The sequence below is a fragment of the Heptranchias perlo genome, chromosome 5 (assembly GCF_035084215.1).
Source record: "Heptranchias perlo isolate sHepPer1 chromosome 5, sHepPer1.hap1, whole genome shotgun sequence".
Lineage (NCBI taxonomy): Eukaryota > Metazoa > Chordata > Chondrichthyes > Hexanchiformes > Hexanchidae > Heptranchias > Heptranchias perlo.
Genome location: NC_090329.1, coordinates 25,217,417 through 25,238,215, shown reverse-complemented (window position 1 = coordinate 25,238,215; position 20,799 = coordinate 25,217,417). Strand labels below are relative to the sequence as shown.

The window sequence follows — 20,799 nt, the reverse complement described above, 5'->3', positions numbered from 1 at the left end:
TAAGGGATATGGGGAGAGAGCGGGAATATGGTATTGTGATAGAGGATTAGCTGTGATCATATTGAATGGTGGAGCAGGCTCGAAGGGCCGAATGGCCGACTCCTGCTCCTAATTTCTATGTTTCTATCCCCCTATCTCTCGCCCCCCCATCGCCCTCTCTCCCTCTCCCTCTACCTCCTCTCCCTCGTCCCCCAGCTCTCTCCCTCTCCCCCGTCCCCCTAGCTCTCTCCCTCTTCCCCCGTCCCCCGAGCTCTCTCCCTCTTCCCCGTCCCCCGAGCTCTCTCCCTCTCCTCCTGTCTCTTACTGCAGTTATACAGGGCCTTGGTGAGACCACACCTGGAGTATTGTGTGCAGTTTTGGTCTCCTAACCGAAGAAAGGATATACTTGCCATTGAGGTAGTGCAGTGAAGGTTCACCAGACTGATTCCTGGGATGGCAGGACTGTCGTATGAGGAGAGATTGGGTCGACCCGGCCTGTATTCACTCGAGTTTAGAAGAATGAGAGGGGATCTCATTGAAATATATAAAATTCTGACAGGGCAAGACAGACTGGATGCAGGGAGGATGTATCCACTGCTGGGGGGTCCAGAACGAGGGGTCACAGTCTCAGGATACGGGGAAGGATGTTTAGGACTGAGATGAGGAGAAATTTCTTAACTCAGAGGGTGGTGAACCTGTGGAATTCTCTACCACAGAAGACTGTGCAGGCCAAGTCACTGAATATATTTAAGAAGGAGCTAGATAGATTTTTAGATACAAAAGTCATGAAGGGGCATGGGGACAGAGCGGGAAAATGATATTGAGATAGAGGATCAGCCATGATCAGATTGAATGGTGGAGCAGGCTCGAAGGGCCGAATGGCCGACTCCTGCTCTCTCCGCGCTCCCCCTCTCTCTCTCCGCGCCCCCCCTCTCTCTCTCCGCGCCCCCCCTCTCTCTCTCCGCGCCCCCCTCTCTCTCTCCGCGCCCCCCTCTCTCTCTCCGCGCCCCCCCTCTCTCTCTCGCCGCGCCCCCCCTCTCTCTCTCGCCGCCCCCCCTCTCTCTCTCGCCGCGCCCCCCCTCTCTCTCTCGCCGCGCCCCCCCTCTCTCTCTCGCCGCGCCCCCCCTCTCTCTCTCGCCGCGCCCCCCCTCTCTCTCTCGCCGCGCCCCCCCTCTCTCTCTCGCCGCGCCCCCCCTCTCTCTCTCGCCGCGCCCCCCCTCTCTCTCTCGCCGCGCCCCCCCCCTCTCTCTCGCCGCGCCCCCCCTCTCTCTCTCGCCGCGCCCCCCCTCTCTCTCTCGCCGCGCCCCCCCTCTCTCTCTCGCCGCGCCCCCCCCCTCTCTCTCGCCGCGCCCCCCCCCTCTCTCTCGCCGCGCCCCCCCCTCTCTCTCTCGCCGCGCCCCCCTCTCTCTCTCGCCGCGCCCCCCCTCTCTCTCTCGCCGCGCCCCCCCTCTCTCTCTCGCCGCGCCCCCCCTCTCTCTCTCGCCGCGCCCCCCCTCTCTCTCTCGCGCGCGCCCCCCCTCTCTCTCTCGCCGCGCCCCCCCTCTCTCTCTCGCCGCGCCCCCCTCTCTCTCTCGCCGCGCCCCCCCTCTCTCTCTCGCCGCGCCCCCCCTCTCTCTCTCGCCGCGCCCCCCCTCTCTCTCTCGCCGCGCCCCCCCTCTCTCTCTCGCCGCGCCCCCCTCTCTCTCTCGCCGCGCCCCCCCTCTCTCTCTCGCCGCGCCCCCCCTCTCTCTCTCGCCGCGCCCCCCCTCTCTCTCTCGCCGCGCCCCCCCTCTCTCTCTCGCCGCGCCCCCCCTCTCTCTCTCGCCGCGCCCCCCTCTCTCTCTCGCCGCGCCCCCCCTCTCTCTCTCGCCGCGCCCCCCCTCTCTCTCTCGCCGCGCCCCCTCCTCTCTCTCTCTCGCCGCGCCCCCCCTCTCTCTCTCGCCGCGCCCCCCCTCTCTCTCTCAGCCGCGCCCCCCCTCTCTCTCTCGCCGCGCCCCCCCCTCTCTCTCTCGCCGCGCCCCCCCTCTCTCTCGCCGCGCCCCCCCTCTCTCTCTCGCCGCGCCCCCCCTCTCTCTCTCGCCGCGCCCCCCCTCTCTCTCTCGCCGCGCCCCCCCTCTCTCTCTCGCCGCGCCCCCCCTCTCTCTCTCGCCGCGCCCCCCCTCTCTCTCTCGCCGCGCCCCCCCTCTCTCTCTCGCCGCGCCCCCCCTCTCTCTCTCGCCGCGCCCCCCCTCTCTCTCTCGCCGCGCCCCCCCTCTCTCTCTCGCCGCGCCCCCCCTCTCTCTCTCGCCGCGCCCCCCCTCTCTCTCTCGCCGCGCCCCCCCTCTCTCTCTCGCCGCGCCCCCCCTCTCTCTCTCGCCGCGCCCCCCCTCTCTCTCTCGCCGCGCCCCCCCCTCTCTCTCTCGCCGCGCCCCCCCTCTCTCTCTCGCCGCGCCCCCCCCTCTCTCTCTCGCCGCGCCCCCCCTCTCTCTCTCGCCGCGCCCCCCCCTCTCTCTCTCGCCCGCGCCCCCCCTCTCTCTCTCGCCGCGCCCCCCCTCTCTCTCTCGCCGCGCCCCCCCTCTCTCTCTCGCCGCGCCCCCCCTCTCTCTCTCGCCGCGCCCCCCCTCTCTCTCTCGCCGCGCCCCCCCTCTCTCTCTCGCCGCGCCCCCCCTCTCTCTCTCGCCGCGCCCCCCCTCTCTCTCTCGCCGCGCCCCCCCTCTCTCTCTCGCCGCGCCCCCCCTCTCTCTCTCGCCGCGCCCCCCCTCTCTCTCTCGCCGCGCCCCCCCTCTCTCTCTCGCCGCGCCCCCCCCTCTCTCTCCGCCGCGCCCCCCATCTCTCTCTCGCCGCGCCCCCCCTCTCTCTCTCGCCGCGCCCCCCCTCTCTCTCTCGCCGCGCCCCCCCTCTCTCTCTCGCCGCGCCCCCCCTCTCTCTCTCGCCGCGCCCCCCCTCTCTCTCTCGCCGCGCCCCCCCTCTCTCTCTCGCCGCGCCCCCCCTCTCTCTCTCGCCGCGCCCCCCCTCTCTCTCTCGCCGCGCCCCCCTCTCTCTCGCCGCGCCCCCTCTCTCTCTCGCCGCGCCCCCCCTCTCTCTCTCGCCGCGCCCCCCCTCTCTCTCTCGCCGCGCCCCCCCTCTCTCTCTCGCCGCGCCCCCCCTCTCTCTCTCGCCGCGCCCCCCCTCTCTCTCTCGCCGCGCCCCCCCTCTCTCTCTCGCCGCGCCCCCCCTCTCTCTCTCGCCGCGCCCCCCCTCTCTCTCTCGCCGCGCCCCCCCCTCTCTCTCTCGCCGCGCCCCCCCTCTCTCTCTCGCCGCGCCCCCCCGCTCTCTCTCGCCGCGCCCCCCCTCTCTCTCTCGCCGCGCCCCCCCTCTCTCTCTCGCCGCGCCCCCCCGCTCTCTCTCGCCGCGCCCCCCCGCTCTCTCTCGCCGCGCCCCCCCTCTCTCTCTCGCCGCGCCCCCCTCTCTCTCTCGCCGCGCCCCCCCTCTCTCTCTCGCCGCGCCCCCCCTCTCTCTCTCGCCGCGCCCCCCCGCTCTCTCTCGCCGCGCCCCCCCTCTCTCTCTCGCCGCGCCCCCCTCTCTCTCTCGCCGCGCCCCCCCTCTCTCTCTCGCCGCGCCCCCCCTCTCTCTCTCGCCGCGCCCCCCCTCTCTCTCTCGCCGCGCCCCCCCTCTCTCTCTCGCCGCGCCCCCCCTCTCTCTCTCGCCGCGCCCCCCCTCTCTCTCTCGCCGCGCCCACCCCTCTCTCTCTCGCCGCGCCCCCCCCTCTCTCTCTCGCCGCGCCCCCCCTCTCTCTCTCGCCGCGCCCCCCCTCTCTCTCTCGCCGCGCCCCCCCTCTCTCTCTCGCCGCGCCCCCCCCTCTCTCTCTCGCCGCGCCCCCCCTCTCTCTCTCGCCGCGCCCCCCCTCTCTCTCTCGCCGCGCCCCCCCCTCTCTCTCTCGCCGCGCCCCCCCTCTCTCTCTCGCCGCGCCCCCCCTCTCTCTCTCGCCGCGCCCCCCCTCTCTCTCTCGCCGCGCCCCCCCTCTCTCTCTCGCCGCGCCCCCCCTCTCTCTCTCGCCGCGCCCCCCCTCTCTCTCTCGCCGCGCCCCCCCTCTCTCTCTCGCCGCGCCCCCCCTCTCTCTCTCGCCGCGCCCCCCCTCTCTCTCTCGCCGCGCCCCCCCCTCTCTCTCTCGCCGCGCCCCCCCTCTCTCTCTCGCCGCGCCCCCCCTCTCTCTCTCGCCGCGCCCCCCCTCTCTCTCTCGCCGCGCCCCCCCTCTCTCTCTCGCCGCGCCCCCCCTCTCTCTCTCGCCGCGCCCCCCCCTCTCTCTCTCGCCGCGCCCCCCCTCTCTCTCTCGCCGCGCCCCCCCTCTCTCTCTCGCCGCGCCCCCCCTCTCTCTCTCGCCGCGCCCCCCCTCTCTCTCTCGCCGCGCCCCCCCTCTCTCTCTCGCCGCGCCCCCCCTCTCTCTCTCGCCGCGCCCCCCCCTCTCTCTCTCGCCGCGCCCCCCCTCTCTCTCTCGCCGCGCCCCCCCTCTCTCTCTCGCCGCGCCCCCCCTCTCTCTCTCGCCGCGCCCCCCCTCTCTCTCTCGCCGCGCCCCCCCCTCTCTCTCTCGCCGCGCCCCCCCTCTCTCTCTCGCCGCGCCCCCCCTCTCTCTCTCGCCGCGCCCCCCCTCTCTCTCTCGCCGCGCCCCCCCTCTCTCTCTCGCCGCGCCCCCCCTCTCTCTCTCGCCGCGCCCCCCCTCTCTCTCTCGCCGCGCCCCCCTCTCTCTCTCGCCGCGCCCCCCCTCTCTCTCTCGCCGCGCCCCCCCTCTCTCTCTCGCCGCGCCCCCCCCTCTCTCTCTCGCCGCGCCCCCCCCCTCTCTCTCTCTCGCCGCGCCCCCCCCCTCTCTCTCTCGCCGCGCCCCCCCCCTCTCTCTCTCGCCGCGCCCCCCCCTCTCTCTCTCGCCGCGCCCCCCCCCCTCTCTCTCTCGCCGCGCCCCCCCCTCTCTCTCTCGCCGCGCCCCCCCCCTCTCTCTCTCGCCGCGCCCCCCCCCTCTCTCTCTCGCCGCGCCCCCCCCCTCTCTCTCTCGCCGCGCCCCCCCCCTCTCTCTCTCGCCGCGCCCCCCCCTCTCTCTCTCGCCGCGCCCCCCCCCTCTCTCTCTCGCCGCGCCCCCCCCTCTCTCTCTCGCCGCGCCCCCCCCCTCTCTCTCGCCGCGCCCCCCCCCCTCTCTCTCTCGCCGCGCCCCCCCCCCTCTCTCTCTCGCCGCGCCCCCCCCCTCTCTCTCTCGCCGCGCCCCCCCCCTCTCTCTCTCGCCGCGCCCCCCCCTCTCTCTCTCGCCGCGCCCCCCCCCTCTCTCTCTCGCCGCGCCCCCCCCCTCTCTCTCTCGCCGCGCCCCCCCCCTCTCTCTCTCGCCGCGCCCCCCCCCTCTCTCTCTCGCCGCGCCCCCCCCCCTCTCTCTCTCGCCGCGCCCCCCCCCTCTCTCTCTCGCCGCGCCCCCCCCCCTCTCTCTCTCGCCGCGCCCCCCCCCTCTCTCTCTCGCCGCGCCCCCCCCCTCTCTCTCTCGCCGCGCCCCCCCCCTCTCTCTCTCGCCGCGCCCCCCCCCTCTCTCTCTCGCCGCGCCCCCCCCTCTCTCTCTCGCCGCGCCCCCCCCCTCTCTCTCTCGCCGCGCCCCCCCCCTCTCTCTCTCGCCGCGCCCCCCCCCTCTCTCTCTCGCCGCGCCCCCCCCCTCTCTCTCTCGCCGCGCCCCCCCCCTCTCTCTCTCGCCGCGCCCCCCCCCCTCTCTCTCTCGCCGCGCCCCCCCCCTCTCTCTCTCGCCGCGCCCCCCCCCTCTCTCTCTCGCCGCGCCCCCCCCCTCTCTCTCTCGCCGCGCCCCCCCCCCTCTCTCTCTCGCCGCGCCCCCCCCTCTCTCTCTCGCCGCGCCCCCCCCCTCTCTCTCTCGCCGCGCCCCCCCCCTCTCTCTCTCGCCGCGCCCCCCCCTCTCTCTCTCGCCGCGCCCCCCCCCTCTCTCTCTCGCCGCGCCCCCCCCCTCTCTCTCTCGCCGCGCCCCCCCCCCTCTCTCTCTCGCCGCGCCCCCCCCCTCTCTCTCTCGCCGCGCCCCCCCCCTCTCTCTCTCGCCGCGCCCCCCCCCTCTCTCTCTCGCCGCGCCCCCCCCTCTCTCTCTCGCCGCGCCCCCCCCCTCTCTCTCTCGCCGCGCCCCCCCCCTCTCTCTCTCGCCGCGCCCCCCCCCCTCTCTCTCTCGCCGCGCCCCCCCCCCCTCTCTCTCTCGCCGCGCCCCCCCCCTCTCTCTCTCGCCGCGCCCCCCCCCTCTCTCTCTCGCCGCGCCCCCCCCCTCTCTCTCTCGCCGCGCCCCCCCCCCTCTCTCTCTCGCCGCGCCCCCCCCCTCTCTCTCTCGCCGCGCCCCCCCCCCTCTCTCTCTCGCCGCGCCCCCCCCCTCTCTCTCTCGCCGCGCCCCCCCCCCCTCTCTCTCTCGCCGCGCCCCCCCCCTCTCCTCTCTCGCCGCGCCCCCCCCCCTCTCTCTCTCGCCGCGCCCCCCCCCTCTCTCTCTCGCCGCGCCCCCCCCTCTCTCTCTCGCCGCGCCCCCCCCCCTCTCTCTCTCGCCGCGCCCCCCCCCTCTCTCTCTCGCCGCGCCCCCCCCCTCTCTCTCTCGCCCGCGCCCCCCCCCTCTCTCTCTCGCCGCGCCCCCCCCCTCTCTCTCTCGCCGCGCCCCCCCCCTCTCTCTCTCGCCGCGCCCCCCCCCCTCTCTCTCTCGCCGCGCCCCCCCCCTCTCTCTCTCGCCGCGCCCCCCCCCTCTCTCTCTCGCCGCGCCCCCCCCCCTCTCTCTCTCGCCGCGCCCCCCCCCTCTCTCTTCGCCGCGCCCCCCCCCTCTCTCTCTCGCCGCGCCCCCCCCCTCCTCTCTCTCGCCGCGCCCCCCCCCTCTCTCTCTCGCCGCGCCCCCCCCCTCTCTCTCTCGCCGCGCCCCCCCCCTCTCTCTCTCGCCGCGCCCCCCCCCTCTCTCTCTCGCCGCGCCCCCCCCCTCTCTCTCTCGCCGCGCCCCCCCCCCCTCTCTCTCTCGCCGCGCCCCCCCCCCTCTCTCTCTCGCCGCGCCCCCCCCCTCTCTCTCTCGCCGCGCCCCCCCCCTCTCTCTCTCGCCGCGCCCCCCCCCTCTCTCTCTCGCCGCGCCCCCCCCCCTCTCTCTCTCGCCGCGCCCCCCCCCTCTCTCTCTCGCCGCGCCCCCCCCCTCTCTCTCTCGCCGCGCCCCCCCCCTCTCTCTCTCGCCGCGCCCCCCCCCTCTCTCTCCTCGCCGCGCCCCCCCCCTCTCTCTCTCGCCGCGCCCCCCCCCTCTCCTCTCTCGCCGCGCCCCCCCCTCTCTCTCTCGCCGCGCCCCCCCCCTCTCTCTCTCGCCGCGCCCCCCCCCTCTCTCTCTCGCCGCGCCCCCCCCCTCTCTCTCTCGCCGCGCCCCCCCCCTCTCTCTCTCGCCGCGCCCCCCCCCTCTCTCTCTCGCCGCGCCCCCCCCCTCTCTCTCTCGCCGCGCCCCCCCCCTCTCTCTCTCGCCGCGCCCCCCCCCTCTCTCTCTCGCCGCGCCCCCCCCCTCTCTCTCTCGCCGCGCCCCCCCCCTCTCTCTCTCGCCGCGCCCCCCCCTTCTGAAGACTGCATGAACCAATGAGATTTAATTGCACAGTTGCTGCGGTACTGGCTCTATAACAGCTGCTGGTGAAAGGCTGTTGCCTTGCCAATAAGTGAGTAAGGATCTGGCATCAAGTGATGAGATGGAGCAATTCATACAGATTTGCCATTATTTATTTCTCAATGATTTTTATGTCTACCAGCTGTGGTACATGCGAGAAACAAAATGATTAAAAGTTTTTGTTTGAATAAGAACACCATCTCTGTTTCAGAATATGAGACTAGAATATATATATGCACACACATCAGCGTTCTCTGGAGAGTGGAGACTAGCCATTATTAATACCCATTCTCAAACAGGGAGAGAGAGCTAACCCAGATAATTACAGGCTAGTTAGTTTAACCATCTGTGGTACAGAAATTTTGGAAGCTTTAATTGAAGATGAAATTTCTAAATATGTAGAATGGTGCAGCATAGACGGAGGCCATTGCACTCATTGTGCCTGTGCCAGTTACAGCTCTTTGAAAAAGCTGTCCAATAATTCGAAGCAGCCAACACTAATTTCAGAAAGGAACATTGTGCATTGCCAATTCTGGTCGAGTTCTTTGAGGGGGTGACAGATATGGTGGATGGGGAAATGCAGTGGATGTGTTGTACAGGGACTTTCAGAAGGCCTTTGACAACATACCACACAGGGGACTATTAGGGAAGGTTAAGGGGTACGGAATTAGGTTGAGGGTAAAGAATTGGATTAAAAATTGGTTAGAAGAGAGGAGAGAGCGAGTAGCAGTGTCCAACAGAGTTCTGTTCATTGTGTAGGTTAACAACCACACAGCTGCAGACCTCATTCCAGCCTTGGTTCCAAACATGGACAAAAGAGTTGAATTCGAGAGGTGAGGCGAGATTGAGTGTCTTTGACATGGTTAGGATCTGGAATGCACTGTCCGAGGGGGTGGTGGAGGAAGATTCAATCATGGCCTTCAAAAGGGAACTGGATAAGTACTTGAAAGGAAAAAATTTGCAGGGCTACAGGGATAGAGTGGGACTAGCTGGATTGCTCTTGCAGAGAGCCGTCGCGGACTCGATGGGCCGAATGGCCTCCTTCCGTGCTGTAACCTTTCTATGATTCTATCAAGGCAGCATTTGACCAAGTGTGTCACTCAGGAGCCTGAGTAAATTGAAGTCAATGGGAATCAGAGCAAAACTCTCCAGTGGCTGGAGTCATACCTAGCACAAAGGGACATTGCTGCAGGAGTTCCTCAGGGCAGTGTCCTTGGCCCAACCATCTTCAGCTGCTTCATCAATGACCTTCCCTCCATCATAAGGTCAGAAATGGGGATGTTCGCTGATGATTGCACAGTGTTCAGTTCCATTCACAACCCCTCAGATAATGAAGCAGTCCGTACCCATGTGCAGCAAGACCTGGTCAACATCCAGGCTTGGGCTGATAAGTGGTAAGTAACATTTGCGCCAGACAATGACCATCTCCAACAAGAGAGAGTCTAACCACCTCCCCTTGACATTCAACAGTTATTACCATCGCCGAATCCCCCACCATCAACATCCTGGTGGTTACCATTGACCAGAAACTTAACTGGACCAGCCACATAAATAATGAGGCTACAAGAGCAGGTCAGAGGTTGGGTATTCTGTGGCAAGTGACTCACCTCTTGACTCCCCAAAGCCTTTCCACCATCTACAAGAGACAAGTCAGGAGTGTGATAGAATACTCTCCACTTGCCTGGATGAGTGCAGCTCCAACAACACTCAAGAAGCTGGACACCATCCAGGACAAAGCAGCCCGTTTGATTGGCACCCCATCCACCACCTTAAACATTCATTCCCTCCACCACCGGCACACCGTGGCTGCAGTGTGTACCATCCACAGGATGCACTGCAGCAACTTGCCAAGACTTCTTCGACAGCACCTCCCAAACCCGCGACCTCTACCACCGAGAAGGACAAGAGCAGCAGGTACATGGAACAACACCACCTGCACGTTCCCCTCCAAGTAACACACCATCCCGACTTGTACATATACTGGCTATTCCTTCTTCGTCACTGGTTCAAAATCCTGGAATTCGCTCCCTAATAGCACTGTGGGAGCAGTTTGAAGTGATACATTTTGGTAGGAAGAATGAGAAGAGGCAATATAAACTAAATGGTACAGTTTTAAAGTGGGTGCAGGAACAGAGAGTCCTGGGGGCGTATGTACACCAATCTTTGAAGATGGCAGGACAAATTGATAAAGCTGTTAAAAAAGCATACGGGATCCTTGGGTTAATAAATAGAGGCATAGAGTACAAGGAAGTTATGCTAAGCTACGGGGAAAGGGCGAGGGAGTGGGACTAGCTGGATTGCTCTTGCAAAGAGCTGGCACGGACTCGACAGGCCGAATGGCCTCCTTCCGTGCTGTAACCATTCTATTATTCTATGGTTAGATGTCAGCCGGAGTATTGTGTCCAATTCTGGGCACCACACTTTAGGAAGGATGTCAAGGCCTTAGAGAGGTTGCAGAAGAGATTTACTAGAATGGTTCCAGGGATGAGGGACTTCAGTTGTGTGGAAAGACGAGAAGTTGGGGCTATTCTCCTTAGAGCAGAGAAGGTTAAGGGGAGATTTAATAGAGGTGTGCAAAATTCTGATGAGTTTTGATAGAATAAATAAGGAGAAACTGTTTCCATTGGCAGAAGGGTCAGTAACCAGAGGTCACAGATTTAAGGTAATTGGCAAAAGAGCCAGAGGGGAGATGAGGAGAATTTTTTGTTGCAGCGAGTGATGATGTGAAATGCGCTGCCTGAAAGGGTGGTGGAAGTAGATTCAATAATAACTTTCAAAAGGGAATTGGATAAATACTTGAAGGGAAAAATTTGCAAGGTTATGGGGAAAGAGCAGGGGAATGGAATTAATTGGATAGCTCTTTCAAAGAGCCAGCACTGGCACGATGGGCCGAATGGCCTCCTTTTGTGCTGCAAAATTCTGTGATTCTACCTTGACCACACGGACTGCAGCGGTTTAAGAAGGCCCACCACCACCTTCTCGGGGCAACTAGGAATGGGCAATAAATGCTGGCCTCGCCAGCAACGACCACATTTCAAGAATGAATTTAAAAATGTAAAAACACAGTACAGGTTTGCTTACTTATTAACTTCAGGTGCCCATATGCTATTTGCCACAAACAGTCCTAATATTTGAGGTGAAATTTGGTGATCTCAGCACTACATGGGCTGTCCCTCCCCCTCCTCCACATTGCATACACACGGGCTGATTTTATTTGACTTGGGTGGCTGCGCAGCACCAGGATCAGAGGGACACGGGTTTGATTCTCTGCTCCGCGAGTCTCTGACCTCAGATAAAAAGGGTCATGGTGGGTGGAGGGATGTTGGACATTGTAGCTGTGTACGTCTCCATTATTTTTCTCTTTCTCTCTCTCTCTCTCTCTCTCGCTGCCTCTGTCACGTTCTCTGTTGTGCTCTCGTTCTGCTGCTCGCTCACTGCAAAAGGGAATTGGATAAATACTTGAAGGAGAAAAATTTGCAGGGCTATGGGGAAAGAGCAAGGGGGTGGGTCTAATTGGACAGCTTTCAAAGAGCCGGCACAAACATGATGGGCCGAATGGTCTCCTATGCTGTATGATTCTAGTGCTGGAGTGTGTGCATTCTCTCCCTGTCCCTCTTCCTGTATCACCCATGCTCTACTCTCGCTTGCTTGCTCTCTGTCATATACTCTGATGCTCTCTTTCCCTGTCGTGCATGCTACTTCTCCCCTCTGTCTGTCTCTCTCTCTGTCATGCATGCTTCCACTCTTTCTTTCTCTCTCTTCCCTTCTCTGTCTCTCTCTCTTCCCCTCCCCCTGCTTCTCTCTCCCCTGCCCTCTTTCCTCCCCCCCCCCCCCCCCCCGTTTCTCTCTCTCTCTCTCTCTGAAATATGGTCTGTAAGACTACAGGCATTGCTTGTAAACAGAGCTGGAATTGAAAGCAGTATGAGTGTCTCGGTGTTACTTCCAGTGTCCTGAGCCTCACAGGCTGTATCCAGTTGTCACTCTCTTTTTATCCTGACTTGTCTGAATGGCGCAGACTATGGACTACACAAATAATTCCCAATTTCTTTCAGTTCGCCAGCCAGCAGTTTCCAAGGAATGTTTTCCTTGTAATTGTTTTCACGTTTTTGCTTGCTCTTTTCTGTGTTCCTTTTGAACTGCGCTGTGGAGGAGCACAAAGTGCTTACAGCTGTCGAGTGGGCCAACAGATGCTCCCCGTCATGCCCCATTCCTGAACTGCACAATGTTCTCCGAGCCCTCTGTTAAACACAGCATGACTGCTCCATCAGCACTGCATGCCTGTGCACTGACTCACTGGGCCGTACATAGGTGGATCTCAGTCCGGTTAACTGGGGAGGTGCAGAGTGACAATCATAGGAACAGGAGTAGGCCATTCAGCCTTTCTGCCATTCAATTACATCAAGGCTGATCTGTATCTTAATTTCATCTTCCTGCTTTGGTTTCATATCCCTCGATACCCTTACCCAACAAAAATCTATCAATCTCAGTTTTGAAATTTGCAATTGACCCCCAGCCTCAAATCAGCTTTTTGGGGGAAGAGAGTTCCAGATTTCCACTCCCCTTTGTGTGAAGAAGTGCTTCCTGACATCACCCCTGAACGGCCTAGCTCTAATTTTAAGGTTATGCCCCCTTATTCTTCACGAGGTGCGGTGCCCAGATAGGGCCTAACCTGAGCTCTGTACAGCTGGAACATAACTTCCTGCCGTCTTGAGATAAACATTCCATTAGCCTTTTCAATTATTTTTTTTGTGCCTGTCCACTGGCTTTTAGTGATTTCTGTACTTGGACCCCGAAATCTCTCTGCTCCTCCACAGTTTCTAGCTTCTCGCCATTTAGAAAATACTCTGATTTGTCTTTCTTAGGTCCAAAGTGGATGACCTCACACTTTCCCACACTGAACTCCACCTGCCACAGTTTTGCCCACTCACTTAATTTATCGATGTCCCTTTGTAACTTACCTTCTACGAGGGAGGGATGTGGGAATGGACTGAGGATGGAGAGCAGATTGCCTACCTATACTCTGCCAAGAGAGATGGCGAGTGGGGTGAGGGGACCCAAGGAAGGGGGTAAAGTAATTTACCAAGGTGGAAGGGAAACAAAAAAAACATACTGAAAGAAATTGTAAGCAATTTGTGCAGCCCCTGTATCTGGAGAAGGGATGGACCGAGTGAGAGTTTACAACACTGCAATCAGGCCTGTTATAACCAAGTGAGGGACGCAGAAATGGTTGGTACAGGAGCTGACAACATGAAGGGATTAGAGAGGAAATAAAAAGAGAAGTCATTTCAATGGGTGAAGGAAACAAGTAATGGTTGATACAAAGATAGCAAATTGGACTACACAGTTAACTTAGAAAGAAAGAAAGAACTTGCATTCATATCGCGTCTTTCATGACCTCAGGATGTCCCAAAGCGCTGTACAGTCAATAAAGTTCTTTTTAAAGTGTCTTCACTGTTGTATTGTAGGAAACGGGGCAGCCACTTTGCGCACAGCAAGATCCCACAAACAGCAAAGTGATGATAACCAGATAATCTGTCTTAGGTGTTAGTTGAGGGATAAGTATTGGCCAGGACACCGGGAGAACTCCCCTGTTTTTCTTCGAATGATGACGTGAGATTTTTTACGTCCACCTGAGAGGGCAGACGTCTCATCCGAAAGACGGCACCTCTAACAGTGCAGCACTCGCTCAGTACTGCACTGGGAGTGTCAGCCTGGACTATGTGCTCAAGTCTCTGGAGTGGGACTTGAACCCACCGCCTAAGAGTGCTATCAGATCTCACAATTTTGTAGCTTCCTGTGGGAATGCATCTTGTGAAAGGGGAGTCCAGCTCACATCAGCTGCTGGGGTTCAGTCCTGGGCTGGCTGCAGGCCCCTTGAACTGACTGAGTGAGTGGGGAGATAGATTTTAAACCTCCCTGACGTTGGTGATGTGATGGTGCTGTGGAGCAGAGGGGCCCAGCTGCAGGTCCCTACTCTACTCTGGCTAGATTTTGATCTCGTGTCATAGAATCATAGAAGTAGGCCATTCGGCCCTTTGGGCCTGCTCCACCATTCAAAATGATCATGGCTGATCGTCTAACTCAGTACCCTGTTCCCGCTTTTTCCCCATATCCCTTGATCCCTTTAGCATTAAGAAATATATCTATCTCCTTCTTGAATATATTTAATGACTTGGCCTCCACTGCCTTCTGTGGTAGAGAATTCCACAGGTTCACCGCAAGAAGGTGAGGAACAGAGACAAGGCTGCGTTTCAACAGGCAGAGGGAGAAATTGGAGCAAGAGTTATCTCTCACCTCGCTAAGGCTGCTTTAAATGAGTTAATAGGGAGGGTTGGGAGCAGAGTCCCCTCTCGCTCAACTACAGGGAGACCAGAAGAGGGAAAAAGAGGGGGAATGTCAAAACGGAGGAGTAGAAAGCAACGGGAAGGTTCATCTAATGGTCCAAGAGTGTCCAGAGATGATTTGTGTCATGTGTCACTGATGATTAACATGCTTGGGGTGCGAATCATTGGATTGGTTGAGATGGGGTGCAAATCGTTGGATTGGCTAAGATGGTTGGGGTACGAATCGTTCGATTAGCTGAGATGCGGTGGTCCGGAACACTCCATTGAGATGGTTTCTTTTCCCTTTAGGTGGTTCACACAGAGAAGAATAGTTTAAATAATCGTTTCTTACCCTGGGATACTATTGAAACGGAAGCAATTCTTTCTATTGATGATGATGCCCATCTTCGCCATGATGAGATCATGTTTGGCTTTCGGTGAGTACGGTGAAACATTATAATTGGTGTCCAATCTGTGTCTTGGGTAAAACAGAGCAAGATGGCATCCAATTAGTAGGAGTATGAACAGGTTGGTTCAGTGTCTGTCCTGAAGACTCTGGCATTGTACAGTCCTTTCACTTCTTTCTCATGTGTCCTGAGATTTGTATTCTCCCTCCTCAGGGTTTGGCGAGAGGCAAGAGATCGGATTGTGGGTTTTCCCGGGAGGTACCATGCCTGGGACGTGACCCACCAGTCCTGGCTGTACAACTCCAACTACTCATGTGAACTCTCCATGGTGCTGACAGGAGCTGCCTTCTTTCACAAGGTTTGTCAAAGTTATGTCAAGGGGACTTTTACAGTATTACATAGTATTTACAGCACAGAAACAGGCCATTCGGCCCAACTGGTCTATGCCAGTGTTTATGCTCCACATGAGCTTCCTCCCACCCTACTTCATCTAACCCTATCAACATGTCCTTCTATTCCTTTCTCCCTCGTGTGCTTATCTAGATTACCCTTAAATGCATCAATGTTATTCACCTCAACGACTCCTTGTGGTAGCGAGTTCCACATTCTGACCACTCTCTGGGTAAAGAAGTTTCTTCTGAATTTATTAGTGACTCTCTTATATTTATGGCCCCTAGTTTTAGATTCCCCACAAGTGGAATCATCTTCTCTACGTCTACCCTATCAAACCCTTTCATTATCTTAAAGGCCTCGATCAGGTCACCCCTCAGCCTTCTCTTTTCTAGAGAAAAGAGCCTCAGCCTGTTCAATCTTTCCTGATAGTTAAAACCTCTCAGTTCTGGTGGTATCCTGTTTTTTACACCTCCAATGCCTCTATATCCTTTGCCTTGACTTTCTCTTCTCCATTTGTCTTGACTTGCCAGGTACACATTCCTCAGTGTGCTATCCATTAGTTGGGGGACGGGGAGTTGATGGGACAATGTAGTTCTTGTGGTCAGTTATAGAAGGAAGTTAGGGGAGGGAAGATTGGAGAAAGCCTTCTTTTTAAAAAATCTCCCAATTTCGTCCCCTTTTCTGAAAATGATTCATGCTGCAATAAGATCCACAGTCAGTGCCTGCCCTCCACAGGACCTCTCCTGACTTGGCTAGTCATGTGCGAGCCTAGAGACTGAATGGTAGCAGGCTGTTCGATTGTGAAAGGGCAGCACAGCTGAACCTGAGCACATAATTCAGGCTGACACTCCAGGGCAGTGCTGAGGGAGCGCTGCACTGTCAGACGGTCAATGCTGAGGGAGCGCTGCACTGTCGGCGGGTCAATACTGAGGGAGCGCTGCACTGTCGGCGGGTCGGTACTGAGGGAGCGCTGCACTGTCGGCGGGTCGGTACTGAGGGAGCGCTGCACTTTCGGCGGGTCGGTACTGAGGGAGCGCTGCACTGTCGGCGGGTCGGTACTGAGGGAGCGCTGCACTGTCGGCGGGTCGGTACTGAGGGAGCGCTGCACTGTCGGCGGGTCGGTACTGAGGGAGCGCTGCACTGTCGGCAGGTCAGTACTGAGGGAGCTCTGCACTGTTGGTGGGTCAGTACTGAGGGAGCGCTGCGCTGTCGGAGGGTTAGTACTGAGGGAGTGCTGCACTGTCGGAGGTGCCGTCTTTCACGGCCAATATCCAGGGGGGAAATGAAAGAGATATTGTGCATAAAATGTATATCTTGTTAACTCTCTGCTATGTTTTCGGGTGGATATCAGGCCATTTCCTGAAGGTTTTGCTCTTCTCTTCCAGTACTACGCGTACCTCTACTCCTACGTCATGCCACAGGCCATTCGCGACATGGTGGACGAGTACATTAATTGCGAGGATATTGCCATGAACTTCCTTGTCTCCCATATCACCAGGAAACCACCAATAAAGGTTAGTGCAACTGGAACTGATAAGACCAAATGGTGGTCCGTGTGTGTCAGTCAGTGAGACCAGATGAATAAAGTACTTCACTCAATAACATCAGTTAAAATGGAGCCATATTTCAATCCATTTTACGATGGAGATGTGATCAGAGCAAGGAACCTTACTACGTTTATATTGGGTGTGTGATGGGAAGGTTTAGAATGGAGGTGTTTTGTGTGTAATGGGAGTGTGGTGGGGTGCTTTATAATGGAGTTCTGGACTGAGGGAGGGAGGATTGGTTTACAGTAATGATTATGTGGTGTATGATTTATTATAATGTGGGTTCAGGTCCCACACCAGAGACTTTTTAAAATTTGTTCATGGGATGTGGGCGTCGCTGGCAAGGCCAGCATTTATTGAGCATAAAATCCAGAATGACACTCGCAGTGCAGTACTGAGGGAGTGCTGCACTGTCGGAGGTGCCGTCTTTCAGATGAGACGTTAAACCGAGGCCCTGTCTGCCTCTTCAGATGGACATAAAAGATCCCGTGGCACTATTTCGAAAAAGAGCAGGGAAGTTCTCCCTGGTGTCCTGGCCAATATTTATTCCTCAACCAACATCATTAAAACAGATAATCTAGTCATTTAACACATTGCTGTTTGTGGGATCTTGCTGTGCGTAAATTGACTTCCGCGTTTCCCTACATTATAACAGTGACTACCCTTCAAAAGTACTTCATTGGCTGTAAAGCGCTTTGGATTGTCCTGATGTTACCTCTATAACATCGCCTATCTCCAGCCTCAGCTCATCTGCTGCTGAAACCCTCATCCATGTCTTTGTTACCTCTAAACTTGACTATTCCAATGCTCTCCTGGCCGGCCCCCCGTCTTCTACCTGCCATTAACTTGAGCTCATCCAAAACTCTGTTGCCCGTATTCTAACTCGCACCAAGTCCCGTTCTCCCATCACCCCTGTGCTCGCTGACCTACATTGGTTCCCAGTCTGGCAACGCTTCGATTTTAAAATTCTCATCCTTGTTTCAAATCCCTCCATGGCCTCGCCCCTCCCTGTCTCTGTAATCTCCTCCAGCCCAACAACCCTCCGAGATCTCTGCACTCCTCCAATTCTGGCCTCTTGCACATCCCCGATTTTAATCGCTCCACCATTGGTGGCCGTGCCTTCAGCTGCCTAGGCCCTAAGCTCTGGAATTCCCTCCCTAAATCTCTCCGCCTCTCCACCTCTCTCTCCTCCTTTAAGACGCTCCTTAAAACCTACCTCTTTGACCAAGCTTTTGGTCACCTGTCCTGATATCTCCTTATGTGGCTCGGTGTCAAATTTTGTCTGATAATCGTGCCTATGAAGCACCTTGGGACCACATTAAAGGTGCTATATAAATGCAAGTTTTTGTTGCTGAGGTCGTGAAAGGCGCTTTATAAATATAAATGCAAGTTTGTTCATTCTTTTCAGACTTTCGCGTACAAAAGTGGGGAAAGAAATTGTAAAATAAATTTGCACCACTTTGAGATTTTTTTCTGCTCAGCAATTCCAGTCCATTTTGCAAGCCCCACCGTTGAGAGTCCAGGCCTCTAACCTGTCCCCCGTTCTCTACTCCCCAGGTGACCTCTCGCTGGACTTTCCGATGCCCCGGATGCCCCCAGGCGCTATCTCACGACGACTCCCACTTCCACGAGAGGCACAAGTGCATCAACTTCTTTGTAAAGGTGTACGGGTACATGCCACTGCTCTACACTCAGTTCCGCGTGGACTCTGTCCTCTTCAAAACACGCCTGCCACACGACAAGACCAAGTGCTTCAAATTCATCTGAGGACCCCCCCCCCCACCCACGAGGGAGAGGAGAGGAGAGGAGAGGGGCACAAACAGTTATTCCAGCCCAATAAGGCTCCATTTCACCACCAGACACCCAACAGGGAAGAAGTGGGAGAGAGGTTACTTCAAAAAAGATCACCAAATTCCCCCCACCTGTAACCACATTTCACCGTTAACTAGTAGTCGTAAAGCTGGTTTGTATTTAAAATAAATAATCTACTTCATAAAGGCTGAAGAGAGAAGAATGACGAGCAAAGATTCACCACTTGGAAAGTACAGAACTCAAACCTGCTGCAAATCATGGAAAGGGGCCCTATCTAGTTTGCTTATTTTTTTAGAAAAATTTGTGAACTAATTTGTATTCCAGGAGTAAAATTGGATCATGCAAGAGAGTTGGAGGAGATTGCAGGTCAGCTAGGGAATGCTTCAATTCACCAACCCCCTCCACCAAAACTGGCCAAATCTCAGTGTGATCTCACCACCCTTCTCCTATTTAATATAGGGGGCAGTTTTCATCAAGAACAGACTGAGGATCCGTGAGGAGAGGAGGAAGTTGTAAATTGTACTGTCATTTCCAGCATTTCTCCCACCCACATCCTTAGCCATTAACCAATCACCGGTTCAGCCCATTACACTCGCTGGTGGTACAGTTCACTGCCACACAGACATTACACTGTTTCTCCTGAAAGTATTAAACTTTGGGTTTTATTTACAAAGTTGTTTTTTTTTTTTAGGTCTGCTGGTGTTTTTTTGCTGTTTTTATTTCTGGTTTTTAAAAAAGAATTGCTCGGTTTGTGTTGTGAAATTGGCCTTTCACAAGTGACCAGCTAATGCTTCAACCGCGGTGACTAGAGGTGGAAAAGGTTTGGGGTTTTGGTAAACACGAAAAGCCACGATCTAATTGAATGGTGGAACAGGCTCGATGGGCTGAATGGCCTCCTCTTGTTCCTATGTTCTTCCTAGGTGGTTAATTGGTTTGATACACTGCCCGCCCACAGACCCCCATATAGACTCCTGGATAGCTGACTGTGGAAGGGTGTGACATTGCACTAATATACCGTAATGTGTAAACCCCTCAGCAATCACATTTCCCTTAAAGTTTCTCTTAGAACGCGATAGGCCTATTTTTTCATTCTGGGGATGTGGGCCTCTCTGGCAAGGCCGGCATTTATAGTCCATCCCTAGTTGCCCAGAGAAGGTGGCGGTGGGCCGCCTTGAATCGCTGGTAGTGGTTTTGATACAACTGACTGACTTGCTAGGCCACTAAGAGTCCACCACGTTGGTGTGAGACTGGAGTCACATATAGGCCCAGACCGGGTAAGGACGGCAGGTTTCCTTCCCTGAAGGACATTAGTGAACCAGTTGGGTTTTTACAACAATCCGACAACTTCACGGTCACTTTTACTGATACCAGCTTTTTATTTCCATTTTTTAAGAAAAAAACTGAATTCAAACTCTTAATCCCATGGTGGGATTTGAACTCGTGTTCTCTGGATTGTTAGTCTAGGCCTCTAGTCTGTGGTAAAATGAGAGGGAAGGAAATCAGCCATGGTTCCTTCACTGATTCCTATCCAGTGACTCCTGCAGGGGGGGGGTGGGGGGAGTGTGCGTGTGGATGTCTGATGAGGACAAGAGAGGGCTCCGCTGTGCTGCTCACGTGGTTGAATAGCATACTGGCACTTGCTGCAAAGTTCACACTGCGGCTGGAAAAGGCTGCCGTTGCTTCATTGGTGACCAAAGCACCAGAGAGCGCCACAGGCACCGTTGACCCCGAGAGAGTCGGTCCAGCATCTTGCAAAGGGGAAACAAGATGGGGAGGAGAAATGATTGATGGCCGATTGTGAAAGGTAGGTTCTCCCAGGGAGTGTGACGGGACGTGACGACGCTCTTGCTAGTTCTTGGGAACATTGTCCTGTAGGAGGGTCCTTGAGCAGGAGGAGAGTGGCCAGTCCCAGATCAGTAGCGACTCCAACAAGTCAGAGCAAGTTTCCGACGTTCAACTGCTGCAAGAAGCTGAAGCTCAGCTCGTGATGTTGTCTGGACCCTGCGGTGAGTTTATATTGTCGCAATCATTCTGGGATACCCAATATCCTGTGTATATATCTTTATAATAAAAGTTCTTGCATCTATCGTGTATTTCTAGTCTGACGACATCTGAATATCCTAGACTCTGGGTACAAACCCCTCCCTTCCCCCAAAACAATACTTCACAATCCCACCCAGCGAGCTGACTGCCCACATATGAGGTCCCGGTACAAACGTTTGAAATGCGCAGGACCGATCTTCACTGTGCAAAAAAAACCCTCTCCGGTCTCCAGGGGCTACTGCGCGGCTGGGTACCCCGCTGTACGGAGTCCGGATCGGCCCCTCCTTGTGAGGTTGGTGGGGGGGGGAGGGGAAGAGGGATATGTGCTAATTGCAGGTTGGTGGTCGGAAGGTGCAGGGATGCCACAAGGGCAGTCACAGATTGCTCTCCTCAAACGCTGCGTGATCCCTCGAGGTTGATTATTTGTGTGTGAGGGGTGCTGAGTACAAACCACCAGTGACTTCATGGTTAGCTCGAGGTTGAGTCAGTGAACGTCCCATTATTTATAGAGCAATCCCTGTACCCTTAATTGTAGTTGCCTCCAATTAAAAGTTTAACCCATCATCTGTAACATAATTCAGCAGTTTGAGCCTGTCCCAGCTCTGCATTAAAAGACTGAAGTTCCAGATTTGTAATCTTTTCCCCAAGGTTTACACCAAACGGACTTACAATCTGGTGACTGTCTCCCGGGGATTTATTGTTCTGGATGATACATTGGACACTGGACAAACACCAGGCTG

The 20,799-nt window shown here is 57.5% G+C and overlaps 1 protein-coding gene across 2 annotated transcripts in view; it reads left to right on the top strand.

The window, feature by feature from the left end:
* Positions 1-20,109, top strand: part of extl3 (exostosin-like glycosyltransferase 3) — an 83,510-nt gene extending 63,401 nt beyond the window's left edge. For both annotated transcript variants that reach the window (XM_067984155.1, XM_067984154.1), the window contains 4 exons: positions 14,167-14,294; positions 14,478-14,622; positions 16,043-16,171; positions 17,762-20,109. In XM_067984155.1, coding sequence (XP_067840256.1) covers positions 14,167-14,294; positions 14,478-14,622; positions 16,043-16,171; positions 17,762-17,971 — 612 coding nt within the window. In that variant the 3' untranslated portion in view covers positions 17,972-20,109. The remainder of the gene's footprint in view (positions 1-14,166; positions 14,295-14,477; positions 14,623-16,042; positions 16,172-17,761) is intronic.
* The last annotated feature ends 690 nt before the right edge of the window (positions 20,110-20,799 follow it).